The 20,365-nt window shown below is 32.7% G+C and overlaps 1 protein-coding gene across 1 annotated transcript; it reads right to left on the minus strand.

Moving 5' to 3' along the window:
• Positions 1–1,479: 1,479 nt before the first annotated feature.
• LOC124457487 (N-acetylgalactosamine kinase-like) lies at positions 1,480–20,106 on the minus strand. Its single transcript, XM_047007723.1, has 15 exons — positions 19,833–20,106; positions 19,032–19,120; positions 14,150–14,273; positions 12,330–12,405; positions 11,506–11,577; positions 10,303–10,386; positions 8,555–8,613; positions 7,823–7,862; positions 5,997–6,080; positions 4,975–5,049; positions 4,412–4,500; positions 3,491–3,566; positions 3,266–3,418; positions 2,247–2,341; positions 1,480–1,817 (listed from the first exon to the last, which is right to left on the minus strand). Exons 1-15 carry the CDS (start codon positions 19,904–19,906, stop codon positions 1,562–1,564), a joined length of 1,446 nt encoding a protein of 481 aa, XP_046863679.1. The 5' UTR covers positions 19,907–20,106; the 3' UTR covers positions 1,480–1,561.
• Positions 20,107–20,365: the final 259 nt, after the last annotated feature.

Consider the following 20,365-nt stretch of genomic DNA (forward strand, 5'->3'; position numbering starts at 1 on the left):
ACGGTGTGTGTCAGGGGAGCAGGGGGGGGGGGAAGGCCCCCAGCTGTTGATTTTTTGGGGGGCGCAGAAATGAATTGAAACAGAACAGTTATTTCCACAGTTATAATATACAGTTAATGAAGTTAACTTTGGGGAAAAAGGAAGACTGATCAAAATGAAACCTTGTAAGGGGGGTCGTTTTACAGTCAATTAAGGAATAAAGTAATTGAGAAGCATTCTTGATGTTTCTTATGTGGCCATAACACCTGACTTGTCAATTGTCACAATGACTGTAGACAATATACAGGGCCAAATTTAATGTCCTCTTAGGGGGCGCAACAAGGCCTAAAAATGTATAGTTTTTTTGCCTATTTCAATCAACTTTCTTGGCTTTCTCTCACAGACAGGAATCACTACTGGCATTGCATCTTATTATAAATCCAAGCTTAACAATATTTTCTTGTGAGTAGCCTGCTAACAGGCTAACCACAATGTTATACTAAAAAATATCTAGGGGCTAGGACGGCAATTCACGAATTGACACGACTACATGACGATGATGCGTTACGGAAAATATTCGAAAGTATAAAATTAAGGAAATTCGTAAAATTTTGCTGGCAGTAGTTGAAATAAACATCCCAAAATATCTAGCGTGTATAGGCTATATAATGTATATGGCGTGTATAGCATATATAGTGTATATGGCGTGTATAGGCTATACAGTGTATATGGCGTGTATAGCCTATATAGTGTATATGGCGTGTATAACCTATATAGTGTATATGGCGTGTATAGCCTGTATAGTGTATATGGCGTGTATAGCCTATACAGAGTATATGGCGTGTATAGCCTATATAGTGTATATGGCGTGCATAGCCTATATAGTGTATATGGCGAGTATAGCCTATACAATGTATATGGCGTGTATGGGCAAAATAGTGTATATGGCGTGTAAAAGGTTTACCATGTTTAGGTAATCAAGGACTTCCAGTTCGTCAAACAGCCCTTTAGTTTCTTACTGGACAACAATCTGGGGGAAAGAAAACAATAAAATTGGGTTGTGTGCCTCCTCTCCTTGCCTCCCCAGCGCCGCCACATTAAATTTTTCTGTAGAAATTAGGTAATTGTTCTTTTTAGAAAACTGTGTGTTGAACTTTCGTGTCATACGTAAACATTTAAAGAAAAAAATGCTCGACGTTTAGTAGAAGAAAACATCGCCTTGCTACGAATCAATAAGATATTCGTAAAAACATACGTAGCTAAAAAGTTCATTCTAAATTTACTCCATTTTCTGGAAAGAGATACTTCCAAAACGTCAAAGGAAGAAACGCTTACGAAACTTGAGTTTTCCTAATTTCCGACATGATCCATGCACAGTTTTGGAAGTATTCTCATGGTTTTGTCATAATTTTTGAAGTACAACAATAATTCTTAAAGAAATCAGTGCGAAATTAGTATGTTATTAAATCAAGAGACTGACAACAAATTCCACTTCAGCAATAAAATGATTTCAAATCTTTAAATTCAATAATGACGATTCGCCAAAACCATATTTAATACAGACTGAATTTAAAATAGTAAATTACAATTTAAAATAAAAACCATTTCCATCACTATCTACAGCATCAGGTAAAATGATCGCTGCCCCTCCACCAGGTGATGTTGCAAACAAACTCTGCTCTATAGTGCCATGATTACCAGGATCTTCACAGTCAACCTGGTAAAATTGCCTTTTGACTTCCTTTAAGAACACATCGACTGCGTCATTCGGCACCATGGAAACAGTACAGCCACCCCAACCAGCTCCAGTAAGACGAGAACCAAGTGCCCCTGCACATCTAAACAGTTAAAAATTGCTGACATCGTCTTGAAGCAACACTATCGATAGCGAATACAAAATGAGCAAGTTCCCAAGACGATTCCAGTCGCTAACAAGTTACAAATATAAAAATCTTTAATAAAGATTAGATAGAATCAGATAAAATCCTGCAACACATGCATTTATCTTTTTCATAAGTATAACTAAACGTCAAAAAAGTTATAGATATGGTGGAAACTTTGCACTAAAAATGCGCAAAAATCAACAACACATGATTTGAATGTTTACAGTATGAAAAATTTCATGAAAAAATTTGAAATCGTAACTATTGTCCGCATGTTAATTGAAATGTCTTAGTGCTATATTATGCTTGTAAAAAAATACGAAAATATCATCCATGACGATGGAAGAAACTCATTATTAAAATATCATAAACAAAGCACCCTACCTACAACAATCAACCAGTTTGTCCAGCTCTTCACAGCTGCATTCATACTGAACCCTACAGCTGTCATGACTTTCGCTCATTAAATTGCCAAGACTCTAGATAATAAAGACAACAGTTTGTTTGCTAAATAATTACATGGAAGGTATTGTAGGCCAGATAACAGTAATCACTCCATCTGTTATATGTTATAACACTGAGCGTTCTGCTTTTGGATGTGCTGATTAATTCTGTCATTGACCAATCAGTGAAAGTTGCATAGTTAATGTTTGTGAATGGACAAACGTCTTAAACAACTCATTCAAATATTCTTTCCATTGTTTTATAGATTGCTTTAGTTGAAAAGAACAAGAGCAAAGCTGATTGTACAATAATAATGTCTGGTTATTTTATGAACCAATCACAATGCACAGTTTCAATGTTTGTAAAAAATCGTAAAATTTGGAATTTAGCTATTTATTTGCTAAAGGTTAGCGAGAATAGATAATTTTAATCGTTTTCTTGTCGAATCACAAGCTTACTTGTGATTCCAGTTATGAAAACCAGTTATATACAAGTTTATTTGAATGTCTGCTTTATCTAAACGACCCTTCCTTAGATTTTATAAAATGCACGTTAATGCTACTTGAAAATTCCTAGTTTTTGTGCAATATAAATAAATGCTATTGATTTTCAACTGGTGGTCTTTAGTGCTCCTTTGTTTTGATGAATATTCTACAACGTTATTGTTAAGTCAAAGCGTGTAATTTAATGTTCTTTGTTCTCTGAGCAAATGGTGTATTCTGGTGTAAAATGTCTTTTACAATGGACGAGTAAAGTAAGACGGTTTTTGCTTTGTTTACTGCTGCCACATTCGTAAATATTGTGGGAAATATATTTAGTTGCAATTTAGAATACATCAAAAATTGATGAAAGAATAGTAAAAAAAAATTATCACAAAACTCATCAAAATATAACAGTACGCAGTGTTCACGTCAATGTTCAGCGAAATAAAAAATTATAACAGAACGTAAGATGCTTACCTCGACAGCATTTTTTGGTTTTTGTTCACAAACACCACGAAACTCTAATACTCTTTTCGCCTCGCTATACACGTGTATCGCTCGGTCGTAGAGCTTGAAGCTATCAACATGCGCAGTAGACTCACTTAGGCATTCTTTAATCAAATCAACATCCTGTGAACAAAATGTTCATTCAACCATCGGTAAACAAAAACAATTACTTCATATTTTTCCTTAAACACTCACCGTTATTTCTAGTAATTTACATATTTCCTGTCTTGAGTACGACCCCTTATGCAATATTTCTTCAACAAACTCTAACCTAATTTAAAAGAAACTATTATGTGCTGGTGCAATCTGGATTGTGATTGGCTAAGAGTCTACAGATAATTCTTAATGTCTTGCAACCTACAAAACATTGGAAATCATTAATACGTGACTTAATTTTTAAAGCAATAATTGAAAACAGATAAGGTATAATTGTTAAATCTTGCTAGAAATTCGGAAGCATCTTACAAACTGATTTGGCTCAAATTTTTGAAAAAAGCAAAAAAATGACCGGAAAGGGTTTTGTCAGTGAGGAGTGTTTTCATCGAATATTTACGGAAAAAGACGAAAGACAACCGTTAAAATAATTTTATGTCAACGCACGGAAACTTTTATTGCTTTGGCACAACAAAATAGTATAAAGGCTTCTGCATTTATCACTGTATGTAATAATTGTTATAAATCTATAGTTCAGTCACTAATTTCATTTACATCACAAATATACGCCTTGACAAGCTGAGAGTAAATTATCCAACTAAACCTTCGGTGCTTTGCAATGCATGGGGCATTTAGATTGAAACAAATGAAAATTTGTTCATGGCAAACTGTCTTAAATGAAAGATGTTGTGAAAGTGTGATGGAGGACAGTCAATAAAATACACATTCATTCAAGTGCCTATATCAGGGTCAGGGAAATAACTTCTTTACACACTTTATCTACTTCTAGGCACAAACTGCGCACGAAGATAAAATTTTTGACCTATCATATATATTGAAAATTATTTAAACATCGATTTAACAATATAAAGGAGAGATTTTTCTCATCTTGATAGGAGGTACTCTTAAAAAAACCTTAAGATCGACCATTTTAAGTGCGTCATAAATAATGGCACGACTCACATTTTCCCTAAATCAACTCCGAGTTCCTTTTGTACTTGGGAAAGTTTACGTATAGATTTCCAGTCAACACCTTTGGCTTTTGCAAGTACCTAAAATGAAGGAGAATTATGCTCCATCCCGTGGAGTTTAGGTTAAGTTCTGTTAAAGATTGTTTTATTATTCAAACATTTAAAGTTTAATTAACTTTAATTTACAACAGATTACATGATTGGAAACAAAACAAAGATAGCAAATAAGTGAGAATAGAGTTGTGTGGGTCGTTGAAGACGTTGTACAAGCAGCAAGATGTTTTTAGTAAAATGATTGGCTGTTATAATATTAATTAGCTATGGGCTTCGATTTTCAAATAAATATAATTTCATTAAAACGAGTATTTTATGGTCAAGTGAGTAGGAGGGAACATTCATGCCAAACAAAAGAATGAATACCAAATGTTGAGCTTTGTAAAACGTCAGCTGGAGGATCGCATTATTTAAATTATACATGAGAAAAGAGTTGAAAAATAAAGCCATCATAGTTGAGGTTTCTTTAAAACATCTGGTTCGTATCAAAATGTAACATACCTGTGCAGCTGTACGACATTCAACAACTCGGACATTAAAGTGTGTTCCAGCCGTTTTTGACTTGTTCATTTCAACCTAGGGATGTATAAATCGTGTAAATTGGCGTGCGTTTTTTTTGGCAGGCAGAAAAATTTGCATGCTAGTAGTGCAAACCAGCTGTGATAATTCTTTATTCTAATTCATTCAAACTTTTCATTGCTTATCGAAAGAGAATTAATAATCTATTTGTTTTAGTGGAATCATATAGTATTTATAAAGAAAAGGGTCGTTATAGCTCTTTTTAATTTGTTGTTTTATGCATTTGTTGTAGCTGACATCGTTTATGTTAGCTAAAAAGCGACCGACTTTTGCTCAAAGAATGTTTAGTTATTTTTTGAATGTATTTTACCTTTAAATATCTTAACATCATAAAGCCTTTACTAGAATTGCTTTTTGAAGTAAACAACAAGTTTATCGTTACAAGCCTGAGTAAAACGGGAGACGAAGGGCCGGTAGCCATACTTTTCCGCTACTCGGTATCTATTCTTTCGCTAAGAGTATCGTAGCCCATTAAATTAAAGCATTTGCACTCAAAGCATTAGTACGATTCTACTCAATTATTATAGAGCGATTTGGACAGCAGAAAAGACACTTTAACAAAAACACATAAGATTGTAAAAAGTCTACAACAACAGGTTTCTTGTGATTTGTGTCAACTTTAAACAAGTTTTCATATATTAAACGATAACTCTCAAATGTCGCACTTACTATTGATCCACGTCTATGTATATTGAGTTGACTATCCATTGGTTTCACAGTAAATAACGACATTTAAAATAAATGATTTTTAATGTCTAAAATCCTCGTTTAAAATAAACCCGACATTTAAAATAAATGCTTTTTTAATGCCTAAAATGCCTAAATCTATATCATCTAGAGTTGATAGTGTTAAAAGGAATATTTTATTTTCATCTGGAGACAAAGCTGGAACATTCATTAAAAGCTTTAAAACAATATAAAAGCGGAGGTTTCATGAAAATTACCTGACTATTTGCAATAACAAACGTAATTCCTTCAGGAATGATAACGTCTGTGGAACGAAGTGGATCAAATTCAATATGCTTTGCCTATAAACAGACATATGGTTGTAAAAAAAGGGAATAAAGAAAATGACGACAATTACAGATAACCAAATCATCACACAGAAAGAAGTAGAGATACAAATTTTTCTTTCATATTTCACAAGATAAACTTTTTCAGTTGAAGGTACCTACAACCTATTGGATTTTTGTAAGTAGACGCTGCGCATGCGCAGCTAACCACTATGCTATCGAAAGTCTCCGTCTAGGTCTCGGTCGTATTCCTCGGGGCGTGCGATAGGGAAGAATACCGCTTATTGCATTCGTCGCTTTGTCAGAAAAATATCACAACTTGTTTTGCTAAAAAATTTTCATTTCATTGTGTCGATTGACTTTTTCGTGTTTAAGGTAAAACGAAATTTTGTAAGTAACCAAACTTCCTTTGTGCTTTCTGATCAAAGGTAAAGTCGTACTTTGCATAAGGTCAATCAGACAATGGCAATGAATCCAAGCGCACATACATATCATAGTATGAATGTAATAATATGTTAGCTATGTTTGACTGTGAATCGTATGGTCGCGTACAAAGATCAAGAAGCAGTTATTTGAAATGAGCAAAGAATCGACGGTGGCATAATAATATCAAAATGTTCTTATTTTGAGAAATATTATTTTAACTTGAAACATCACGGAACTAAATAGCTCCTATAGATAGTTAAATCGATGTTTGAAATTTTTTCGATATATTTGAAATATTCAAGTGGAATTAAACGTGAGCACGATTCAACGATAGTACAAACAAATAATCTTACTGTTCATAAAACTTCATAAAATAGAAATAAACAAGTCAAATGCAGGCTCGAAAGCGATCAAAAATATCAATTATACATCGTTCCAGCGAAAGATACTAGCAACTCGTACTTATTACCATGTACTGTCCACGTATATAGTCTAATTGAGAATCATTTACATTGTTTATACATTGCTACTCATCCAGACTTACAGTACACTCTTGATGAATATAATAAAACGCTGAAAGCAAATAAATTTCCTTTCGAATATTGTAAAGTAAAAAAATTATACAATTAACACCTGATACGTCTAAACGCAATCTACATATGTAGTCCAATATATGTCATAAGCGTGTTGATTTTGTGAACGGCAAAAAGACACGACAGAAAGCTGCTTTGAAACATAACTATAGCAAAACCAGTTTTCAGTGAAAAAAACAACTTTTAAAAGTCGCGAGAAATGTAAATCGCGTCACTTTCCATGATGCAAGACTTGTGAGCACAGTCACGTTACATGCAATTTCAGCAAGGGCATTTGAAAAATCAAGACAAGGTTAAACAATCACAGGGAAAAACTAAAGAACGTAAATCATAATAAATATGTAAAGTTATTTGAACTATGTTGATTAAATCTACTTCACTCAGTAGTTATATACTAGACATGCTACCACATATACGCATTGCGTGCCTATTTTTCTATTACAAAATTCCAGAGAAAAAGCCTTCACTGGAACACCGTCATGCAGTTTTCTTATAATTCACAGTAAGAATAATTGATTGCGGATACGTGCGAGAGTTCAAAAGACCAACATCTTCGTATCACACTCATATATATGCATGTTATAATCCCCATAAAACAAATGATTTCGAAGGAGATTAATATGGTAAAATATGCACGCATGACTATCCCCTCCCCTCCCCCAATTATCGCACTGACGCAACCATAAAGGGTTGTTACATGAGTATGATGTATGTTAAACTATATCAAAATAAACTTACTTTGCCAAATCCTGCCAAAAAGGAACAGGCTTGATCCATTCTAAAAAAATCAATAAAAATGTCGGTCATTTGTTGCATCCCAGAAAAACTGAAAGAGAACTATTGCAATTAAATTATCATGGTCAAAACTATCAACGGACTTTTTTTAAATGCAATGGCAGTGAGCAAAACAAACTTGACCATTCAACAGCAACCCAGAATTAGCTGTCGAAGTGAGTATATATCTCGAAAACGACAGTATTGCATGTTTTCTTCATCCGGGGATTATTAGAAAGGGTTGGGGGAATGGGACTAAATAAATTTTTGAACAAAACTTATTGTAAGGTTAAATAGTTGGAATGTTATTAAACAAAAGAATAATAGCATAATGCTCTATCCATCAACTACAAACAATAACGACCTTATCTAAAATACTAATTCATGCAACAAATAATTCAATCAAAGTAGTCACGTTAGTAACCAAGGGGCTAAAAGAGGCTTGGGCTGAAATGGATAAAATACACAGTTTAGTTTTTAAATGTGTACTATATGAGCGATTACCCTTGATGGTTAAAGTAGAGTATAAATCAAAAGAAATAAAACACACAAGGATATTTTTTCAAAAGTATTCGCTATTAGATACTTTTTCTATGCAGTTTTGCACAAAGTCTAACATAATACAACAGAATAGCTACATCAATGGAAAAACATCAAATATTCCACTCGCATACTAAAGTATCTATCAACACGTACCCACCACCTTCGGTTCCAATATAGCGTTCACATTTGGTACAAACTTCAGCAATTTCCACCTATGAACACGTAACAAAAAAATTCAAAATGCGAAATAAACTGTAGATACTTATGCAGTAGCTATAAAGGAAATACGCGCTGTTTTTTCTTGTAGTTCTTGTGTTCTGCACAATATTATGTTGAATCTCATACATGTAGTAAACACCAGAGTAGTGTATTTAAGGAGTTTAAGCGTTTTTATGACAAGTCAAAGACTTTTTAAGTAGTTCAAGTGTTTTAAGTGTTTTAAGTGGTTCAAGAAGAAGCACGAGCAATGATACTAAATTTTATATATACGTGCAGGGATGAGAATTTTATTGATAGATGATGATTTTTGATGCGCCAAACATGAAACATGCTGAAAAGAAAGAAAAGGACAAAGCTATATGCTGTTTCACGATCAATATAACAAAAATTAAATTCACAGCGCCAAAAATTACCTACAAAGGTCTTACAGGATGATAAGGAAAATGTTTAGAATAAAAAGTCTATCAAAAAAACTGAAAACCAACACAGATCTGTTCAGAGTAGAAGCTCAGGGCACAAACAAATTTTTGGAGCTTCCATTGAGTTAGGGGCAAAATCAACCTTTTCATTCATCCCCTCTGAACAGCCCCTGACCCTTAATTTTCATAGCAGCTACTGTCAATTAGAAGACCATTGCCAGTTCAAATTTTTATATCTGTAGATATTGAAATACAATTCAATTCCTAACATTGATCAAAATATAACATATGATATACATTACAATACATAATGATAACCAGTTGAGAAAATCTATACTGCACAATTCAAAACTAATTATGAAATTATTTCAATTGCTTTAACTTCTCCTTAATCATTTACAGCCAAATCATGGAATTCTAAAGATAGGCTGATCTCAAAGTGTTGTAATTTATTTTAATTAATAACCAGTTTAATCACAAAAAGCTCAACTAACCAGAGAACAACCGAAGATCATGTCCTTAAAGATCAATTACTGCCGAATCATGCAAATTCTAAACGAGTGAAAGTTACAGTTTTTAACCCCCTGTACTATGCAGAATACGACGTCATCTTAAGCTCTGTTATTACAAAATGATGAGATGGTATTTATCATCAATATGCGTATTTTAGACAGTTAAAGGGCAATTTCTTCATTTAAGAGTTTAATACACTATAGCAAACTGATTGATGTGATAAACAAATGCTGGTAGCGTGTCGGGTAAAGCGAAACATGATTTATCGTTCTTTATGAGCGGCAAAAATCGAAACGCTCCCAAGTTCTTGTGGTTCACGCTCGCCAGTAAGAACATGAAGATCTCTTCAGCAGATCACGAATGCCAAAGAAAAACTCCTCGACAAAGAAATTGCTCTTAAAAGGTCCAACATACGAGCAATGACGTAAATCAAATCTCATCATTCTGAAGATATCACGCGTTGCAATGAAACATTGATAAAATTCTTTCTTTATATTTTCTTATTATAGTGGCTATTCATTTACTTGTAACAAGCCAAACTTTAATGTTTTTATAAGATTACGTTGCCCGCTTGGAAAATGTATTACCACTGTCAATATGACGTCGTTGAATTGCACATCACGTGATGCTACAACTGATTTGAAACCAGTCCGTCCAAATGGAATCAAAGAAGAATTAGTTGACAACAACACCAGAATAATGACAAACCACACAGTATCTAAATAAAATATGCAAGAGTAGTTTGCTTACTTTACTTAAATTCCCGCCATTTACATGCATTGTAGCCAATCCTGAACAACATACAAATGCCGACGAACTTGACAATCCAGCATTCTATTAACAAAAAAGTACATTTTAAGTATGAAATACTTCCTAAGACGAGTCCTGCAGTACATTGCTAAGGTGCTTACTAAAATTTTAAGTACAATTTTAGAAAACCTATTAATAAAAGCTACGTAGGCAGGAGAATAAAATTCCTTAAACTGTTAATTAAGCAAGTGACGTCGCCAGTTTGATAATTAAATAGGCTAAAATCCATATATGTATGTTACTATCATAACACGGCAAAACATGCACATATGTATATTACCCTTCCACCAATTATTGAGCATGTGAAGCCACTGAATCAAGTAAGATTTTAGTATAATTTTCACATTGCATTGCAAGGAACATATAAAAATATTTCTTAACTTATACAATTGAGCTTTGTTAGTTCACTTTTTCCGGAAATATTTCACTTTTTTCCATAAAGAAATATCATTTTCACATAGCTAACATTGCATAATGGGGCTTTGAGAAACAGTAGTTTTTACATACAGTATGCAGTAGAAATTTCAGCAGCATTATGTACATATACACATGTAGCTATGTATTCATTACTCTGCTGTACTTGCTGAGAAAACTTTTTGATCATGTAGAATATAGGTACGTAGCGCGTACATTTAAGTAACCTGGTAAATATAACCTGGCACAAAATGAAGTAGATTGAATGTACAATAAATTGTTCAAATTATTTTATGTACTTAATATCAATATTGAAATTTTAAAAATACTGAAAGTTGATTCAAAATGCTATATATATCTGCGGAGCACACTTGCCTAGAATATAAGTAACGTAACCGCCACGTGCTCAAATCAAGAAAAATTAAGAGTTATAGTTCGCACTTTCTCGTGCAAACATGTTCCATCTACATCAGACAGATCAATAATGTGGAAGGTGGATGGAATTCAATCAAAAATTTGACCAATTATATTCCAGCTACATACCTCGTGAATATACAAAGCATAAAGGCTATTGATAGTTTTAATTTCGTAACATTTTTGGCATGCGCAGTGGTTACCCCCGCTATGTAAATTCTCAAAGATTAAAGATATTCATTACTTTAGAAATGTAATAATCTCACTATCGGTGAACACAGAAAACAAATAAAAGGTGTCATTAACTTTTCTAACCTTTGGGACATTTCCATCCACTAGTACGCTCATACCAACGGGATTTTTCAAACCAAGATGGTCAGTGATTCCCTAATAAATAAGATTACCGTCATATATTTCTTACATAAAGTCTTTCTTAACTTTACGTTTTACCAAAAAACATAAGGTATGTCAGCAGAAAAAGTCAAAATGGATGTAAACGTAAATATTAAGTAATGAGCACGTGCCAAGCAAACGTCAAACAAACCAAGATGTTGCATAAATAAAGAAAAAAAATTAAAATGAAAGGAGATAACGACGTAGTAGAGTAGTCAACCCGACTGTTTTCACAGCGAGCAACAACAAAATTTCCTACATAACATAACCAAACTTGTGAGTTGGCTACGACACTTCAACGAGAAACAAATTAAAACACAAGTCAGTAGAAATATATTCTCAGTGTCATAGCCAGCTCAATAACCTTAAGGAAGAAAGTGAGGATGACACAAAACAGATGTATGATGTTCTTCCTTTAAAAATTCTTTCGAAATCATTTTTTGCTACTGATTATAACATGTAAACATGAATTATAAATACACGACACCCCTCAGGCTAACTACACCAAGGCAGACCCTTGGATGCGTACAGAAAAAAATGCCAAATATCTACGTACATGCAATAACAGCAATTTCCAAAGTCAACTTTCACCTTACAACTTTTCATGTAAACCAGGTAAAAGGCAAACTTTTATGTAAAAACAGTTAACATACGGCTCAATGTACGCAAAAAAAACACCATAACATATTAGGCAATAAAAATCATTGATAATGAAGATAGACATGAAGTAACTACAGCATTGGTACCTTGAAACCACAGAGAAAATAGTGAAACCATTCTTTACCATCAATCTTGTAATCCTTAATATTTACTGAAAAACTCCTGCGAAATAAAAAAATCTTCAAATCAACATCACATGTGTTTTTGAAACAAATAACAATTCATAGCTACCATTGTTTTCATTTTTCTATTCATTTATATTCATCTATAACTTTTTAGACGAGTTATGGAAATTTCAGAGCACTATCACTATTTATTTGTTCCTATTTTTTAAAAAATGTTTTGTTTTTTGCATAGAGGGAACAAAAATTACGTGCAACGACCAAATTCGCAGGTGTTTAACACAGGTTGAGAAGAGCTTTTGAAATAGTTTGCGCATGAAAATGGTACAGTTAAATAGCAATTGCAACATGCATGGTTTCAAAATAGATATGGAACATGTTGACCAAAAGCTAACAATGTTTCATTAAATTTATAGCCAAAGCGTACGCTACAAAATCGCACACTATTTTGCGTTTTGCCTTTTAAATGCCATTTTTTTGAAACCTTTGTCACGTTTATATTCATGTTCACATTCATTTCAACCTAAATTTATAAGCATAAATCATACAGATTATAAAAAAAAAGTCATTGGAAACAAATAATTTAAACAACCTGAAATATGACAGCTGAACATTTTCGTACGCTTTACATGCTTTTAATAAAACTTGATGAGCTTGAACAACATGTGCCATAGTTAAACCCAATGTGTTCCAATCGCTTTTTAGCTGCGTCGGTTTCGTCATCAAGCCATACCAAAAGTGCAAACGTTACACAATTCTCATTCTAAAAAATGGTTACTATTTGCCATACTTTTGTCAGGTGAACCATTGCAAGTCCAAATAACAATTTTCACCTAATGTATTTGCAAATCTTCCTTGCTGATGAACTTAGCGACGTTTTTTTAACTGTTCAGTTTTTTTATAAACCCAGTAGTATACTTCAATACGCACATGCAACAAGGAAATAAATCATTAGTATTCAGTAAGCTACATACAGGGGCATTCGTGATTGGTCCCGACTACAGAAGTATATTGCAGTAAAATGTAGTCTTTAATTTAATTCGATAGCGAATAATTCACACATATGACTTAAGGTACGCCAGTTCCTGTTTAACAGGTTTGCAAAAGAACTGAATAATACAAATGTCCTGAAATGCACAATGCAGGACTAGAGCTCGTGCGCTGGCTGAAATAATGCCCGTACAATAAATAAAACTTGAATGACACATTGAACCGTTTATCACTGGATGTTTACCTGCCTCAAAAATTTAAAATCAGCACTTCAACTTGACCTAATCTTTTCACGCTCGACCCAAAGAAAACTGATAAAAATTCAAGTCTCTTGAGGTAAAATTTAGCTTCATGCAAGCAAATGATAAGTCATATAGTCAGTTCAATGGACTCAGTGGTGTACTGGAAGGGGGGTGGAGGCAGGGGGGCGTGAAATGAACAAGGGGCGTCAAATTTTGAATTTGCGTGGGATAAACGCATTTGAAATTATTTTGTTGGTACTATTTCACTCTCCAAAGTCCAGGAAATGACACTTTAGTTCTTAAGTTTCGGAGGAGCATACTCCGCATCACCGAAGCATGATTCGTAACCTTCAGAGCTCTACTCATATATTTGGGACTCGTTTCAGGACGCGTTTCAGTGGTTAGCAACTTCCCCCTCCCCGCCCGAAATAAAGTGTTTCTAGCACGTCACTGAATAGACTAACAAATTCAGTAAATAATAAACAATGATCAACATTTTACGGTTTAAACAGCTGAGGCAGGAAAACTTAAAAATCAGCAGCGTCCACTTACTTGAATTTTTTGTCAACATTTGCAAGGACAATCTGTTCCTTGTCATTGGGAACGACGGCCATTATTATATCTTGTTCTATAGCCATAGGTAAGACGCCATATCCACAATAATCAATGTGTTCTCCTAAAACAAAGCATTAAAAGTGATATATATTAGGGGTTGTCGACAAATAAGGTTCACCTGGCACTCGTAGACTTCTACAGCGAAGGTGTAAACCCCTCGATTACCCACGCTCCATTGCAATTGATTTTTGGTTCCTAAAATCGCCACAAACTGTTCATCATATAAAATGCGATGGTTTTAAATTTCTTCTAGCAAATTAAGGAAAATTATATTCGTAGCGACTTCATCTCACGCAATATCCATATGGTATTTACAATGATGATAAATCTCATTAATCACATTTTGCAAGAATTTTCGTTTTCATAAAAGAGTAATGCCCCCCTCCCTGCATCTCGAAACAAGTCCGTGATTGCCGCAAAGAAAATCTATTTGTTGACTGTCTCTTATCAAGAGTAATCATAAAAAAAATTAGTGTCGAAAGACTAGATAAATATACAAAACTTTATAACCAATAAAATCTAAACGGAGTAAGCCTGGCGTGAAAATTCATTACGAAATAATGCTCGTTTCGTTTAGTTTTACTACTGTAGACGCTGCTTTAATGAAAGTTTTACTATTGTAGACGATGTTTTAATGAAAGTTTTGCTACTGTAGACGCTGTTTTAATGAAAGTTTTGCTACTGTAGACGATGTTTTAATGAAAGTTTTACTACTGTAGACGATGTTTTAATGAAAGTTTTACTACTGTAGACGATGTTTTAATGAAAGTTTTACTACTGCAGACAATGCTTTAATGAAAGTTTTACTACTGTAGACGATGTTTTAATGAAAGTTTTACTGCTGTAGACGATGTTTTAATGAAAGTTTTACTACTGTAGACGATGTTTTAATGAAAGTTTTACTACTGTAGACGATGCTTTAATAAAAGCTTTACTACTGTAGACGATGTTTTAATGAAAGTTTTACTGCTGTAGACGATGTTTTAATGAAAGTTTTACTACTGTAAACGCTGTTTTAATGAAAGTTTTACTACTGTAGACGATGTTTTAATGAAAGTTTTACTACTGTAGACGATGTTTTAATGAAAGTTTTACTACTGTAAACGCTGTTTTAATGAAAGTTTTACTACTGTAGACGATGTTTTAATGAAAGTTTTACTAGTGTAGACGCTGTTTTAATGAAAGTTTTACTACTGTAGACGATGTTTTAATGAAAGTTTTACTACTGTAGACGATGTTTTAATGAAAGTTTTACTACTGTAGACGCTGTTTTAATGAAAGTTTTACTACTGTAGACGATGCTTTAATGAAAGTTTTACTACTGTAGACGATGCTTTAATGAAAGTTTTACTACTGTAGACGCTGTTTTAATGAAAGTTTTACTACTGTAGACGATGTTTTAATGAAAGTTTTACTACTGTAGACGATGTTTTAATGAAAGTTTTACTACTGTAGACGATGCTTTAATGAAAGTTTTACTACTGTAGACAATGCTTTAATGAAAGTTTTACTACTGTAGACGATGTTTTAATGAAAGTTTTACTGCTGTAGACGATGTTTTAATGAAAGTTTTACTACTGTAAACGCTGTTTTAATGAAAGTTTTACTACTGTAGACGATGTTTTAATGAAAGTTTTACTACTGTAGACGATGTTTTAATGAAAGTTTTACTACTGTAAACGCTGTTTTAATGAAAGTTTTACTACTGTAGACGATGTTTTAATGAAAGTTTTACTACTGTAGACGCTGTTTTAATGAAAGTTTTACTACTGTAGACGATGTTTTAATGAAAGTTTTACTACTGTAGACGATGTTTTAATGAAAGTTTTACTACTGTAGACGATGTTTTAATGAAAGTTTTACTACTGTAGACGATGTTTTAATGAAAGTTTTACTACTGTAGACGATGTTTTAATGAAAGTTTTACTACTGTAGACGCTGTTTTAATGAAAGTTTTACTACTGTAGACGATGTTTTAATGAAAGTTTTACTACTGTAGACGATGTTTTAATGAAAGTTTTACTACTGTAGACGATGCTTTAATGAAAGTTTTACTACTGTAGACGATGTTTTAATGAAAGTTTTACTACTGTAGACGATGTTTTAATGAAAGTTTTACTACTGTAGACGATGTTTTAATGAAAGTTTTACTACTGTAGACGATGTTTTAATGAAAGTTTTACTACTGTAGACGATGTTTTAATGAAAGTTTTACTACTGTAGATGATGTTTTAATGAAAGTTTTACTACTGTAGACGATGCTTTAATGAAAGTTTTACTACTGTAGACGCTGTTTTAATGAAAGTTTTACTACTGTGGACGCTGTTTTAATGAAAGTTTTACTACTGTAGACGATGTTTTAATGAAAGTTTTACTACTGTAGACGATGTTTTAATGAAAGTTTTACTACTGTAGACGATGTTTTAATGAAAGTTTTACTACTGTAGACGATGTTTTAATGAAAGTTTTACTACTGTAGACGATGTTTTAATGAAAGTTTTACTACTGTAGACGATGTTTTAATGAAAGTTTTACTACTGTAGACGATGTTTTAATGAAAGTTTTACTACTGTGGACGCTGTTTTAATGAAAGTTTTACTACTGTAGACGATGTTTTAATGAAAGTTTTACTACTGTAGACGATGTTTTAATGAAAGTTTTACTACTGTAGACGATGTTTTAATGAAAGTTTTACTACTGTAGACGATGTTTTAATGAAAGTTTTACTACTGTAGACGATGTTTTAATGAAAGTTTTACTACTGTAGACGATGTTTTAATGAAAGTTTTACTACTGTAGACGATGTTTTAATGAAAGTTTTACTACTGTAGATGATGTTTTAATGAAAGTTTTACTACTGTAGACGATGTTTTAATGAAAGTTTTGCTACTGTAGACGATGTTTTAATGAAAGTTTTACTACTGTAGATGATGTTTTAATGAAAGTTTTACTACTGTAGACGATGTTTTAATGAAAGTTTTACTACTGTAGACGATGTTTTAATGAAAGTTTTACTACTGTAGACGATGCTTTAATGAAAGTTTTACTACTGTAGACGATGTTTTAATGAAAGTTTTACTACTGTAGACGATGTTTTAATGAAAGTTTTACTACTGTAGACGATGTTTTAATGAAAGTTTTACTACTATAAACGCTGTTTTAATGAGAGTTTTACTACTGTAGACGATGTTTTAATGAAAGTTTTACTACTGTAGACGCTGTTTTAACAAAAGCTTCAATGCAGCTTAAAGCATTTGGAAAGTTACTTGGTCAGACATTATACAATAACTTATTATTTTAGAGACTTATTAACTTCGTCTTTTAAATTGTGGTTGGTCATGGCAAATAGATGAATTTCCAATTTATAATAAATTACAATTGAGAACTGCTATTCGCCATGTTAATTCTCCAGGGTAATAATATGTTACTTAGAATGATTTTGATGTCTTATTTTCTCTCAGCAATTCTGAAAATATAACTGTCTGTTGAAATGCAGCATTACTATCTTCCAAAAGAAGATAGGATAAGATAATTGAAGAATTTTCACAATCTTTCAGTAATCCACATAGTCCATAGGGGATAAAACTATTACTTCATGAGGTTGAGCTTGAATACAGAAATGATAGAGCTAATCATAAAATAAATTTCTGGAAAAACGAGTAGATAGAAAATATTTAAATCTTTTTGATAAAGTGTAGTTCTCAACACAGCTAAATACAGTGAAAAATATCATGTCACTACTGTGTCATTTAGCAAAAATATAGATACATACTCACTAATTCTAAATATGAATATTAGAGCCCAACAAATAATTTTGAATATAGTCACAAACAATTTGGTTTTGTGAAATTTATTAAAATAGTGACGTTTCGTCTTGACTCAAGACATCACTATTTTAATAAATTTCACAAAACCAAATTATTTATAACTATGTTGAAAATTATTTGTTGGGCTGGCACTTCAATGGCAACAATATCTCTAATTCTAATTAAATCCCAGTTTTTCAGTTTGATTTGTGATTCTCATTTCTTTTATATGTTATATATTAAAATTTTTTCACCATGTGACAATGACTCTAAAAACATTCGTAGTAATCCTTGACCAGATGACTAACTCATAAAGTATAAAGAAAGATTACAGTTTAAATAGTCTAAACTTTTAACTTAATTTTGTCTTTGAGCCTACAAGAAGTCCTTGTTTTGTGTTATATTTCATACATTGTTCAATAAGCAAATTTGATTTTCCTTAATTTTTTTACCATGAACATCATGTAACTTGTATACAAAATATCAAATGCGTTATAAAAGGTGAACTTTCATCATTATTGAAAATTAACTACAGGAGAAAATGAATTTAAGTGAAGCTAGAACAAAATGAACAAACTTTTTTCATTTCTTAGACTGCGGTCCTGAATCTTCTTGCTAAATACCTGAGTGAAGGGTTGTTTTGTTTTGCATTGTTTTGTTTTACAAAGGAACTTACTAGCCAAGTTTTGATTGCAGTAATCATTTTTAGCAAGGCTTTGACAGTTTTCTTAGCGACTATTCTTAAATCTGACTTCACAATTGAAAAATATATCTGCCTTTACCTAAGAACTAAATTATGTTACTAAAAATTTTTTTCTGTCAAGATAGATAAATATTTCCCTGACACCTCAGAAAAATATATTTTATATCCAGACCTCCAAACCCATCAATAACAGAAATTTCTTCATTGCTAACAGTAAGAGAAATTCACTCTTCTAATTTGTGAAGGATTAATTAGGCAAAATGACAGTTTACCTACATTGATTATAATCAGGATTTTCAGAATAACTTACCAATAATATTAACTCTTCCAGGTGCTCTACAATAAAAATTTGGGGTCGTTGAATACAGAGATTCAAATTCCTTCTTTAGTGCCTTTAATCTGTGTAAACAAATAAATTTACTATCTTAGAACACAAATGTTATAATCAGCAAGTATTGATCATGTTAGGTGGTTAAAGACAATACCCAAAAATTGACAGAAATTTTGCATCAAGTAGATCTACATCTTAATTTGATGTAAGAAAGAACTATAGATTGTGCAGTGGCAAGTGGTTTGAACCCATCACAAACACTTTTTTATAACAAGTTCATTTCTGTAAAATCAAAACATAGTTTGCCATAAAAACATGCTGTAATCACCAACAACCAAATCCCAAGAGCCTAGTGACACTTATTCAACAACCATGCCATTTGGTCGTTTCATAAGGGAGAGACTTCAATCCAATACCAATTGAGAATTAAATAACAAATCATTGAATCATACAATCTGTAGGAAATTTTGTTGAACAACATCCGTGCGGCAAATGTGACTAAAACTCGACACACTTGCAACGAAAAAATTGACGCATGGTTGTTTGGTTTCTTATTCAAGAACAAGCATGACTTATAAAAAACACAAACGTTGACACTTTCTTATTCTATACGCTGGTAAGGAAGTAAAACGGAAGAAAATTGTAACATCTATGGAATGATTGTAAAATAATTTATGGCGATCTCTGATCATATCCTACAAAATTTACTTTGAAGAAACTGGAATCATGCACAAGTAAAGCTTGTGTTAAATAAATGAACTTGTTTCTAAATGAACTTGCCTGAGCTTTGCTTTATCACTTGAAGATGGATAAACAACGCACAAATCTTTCAAATGAGGGACAGTTTCATCCATTTTGTTTATAATACTAAAGCACTTTATGTAAAAATTGCCAGTTAATGCAAAACGCACGTTTATAAATCTAGGAAGTCTTATGTCTGGAAAACAAGCAGCAATAATTGGTTTTATTGATTGTAAGAATTTTTTAATGTTATCTGACTTTCTCAAAGTATATTTTGAGCCAAATTCAATCGAGGTCACCCAACCCTGCCAACTGTAACAAACCACAATGGTACAAACATTTAAACCATCGGCATTGGCACAAACCGTTGTACAAATGGGTACAAACCCAATACGCATCACCTATTATGTACCCCAAGCACATGTAAGCCCCCAAAATATCCCGAGACTAAAACAACTATGAAAAAACATAGCCCTCCCTCCAATTTTCCAACTTTCGTTTCCAGTTCGCTAGCGCGATTATTTGAATTTATGTAAGTCAAAGACAGTCAATGATGTCGGTTTATTTTTTAA

Source organism: Xenia sp. Carnegie-2017, unplaced genomic scaffold (assembly GCF_021976095.1).
Source record: "Xenia sp. Carnegie-2017 unplaced genomic scaffold, XeniaSp_v1 HiC_scaffold_6, whole genome shotgun sequence".
NCBI lineage: Eukaryota > Metazoa > Cnidaria > Anthozoa > Malacalcyonacea > Xeniidae > Xenia > Xenia sp. Carnegie-2017.

What these genes read in the sequence shown, in the direction of transcription:
- LOC124457487 (XM_047007723.1), bottom strand. Translation starts at nt 19,906, where the DNA reads ATGGATGAAACTGTCCCTCATTTGAAAGATTTGTGCGTTGTTTATCCA. An exon ending in TGGATGGAAATGTCCCAAAG is followed by an intron (nt 10,387 to 11,505) that starts GTTAGAAAAGTT and finishes TTTTGTTAATAG; the next exon opens with AATGCTGGATTGTCAAGTTC. An exon ending in GGAGTTGATTTAGGGAAAAT is followed by an intron (nt 3,567 to 4,411) that starts GTGAGTCGTGCC and finishes CTTTTAAATTAG; the next exon opens with GTTAGAGTTTGTTGAAGAAA.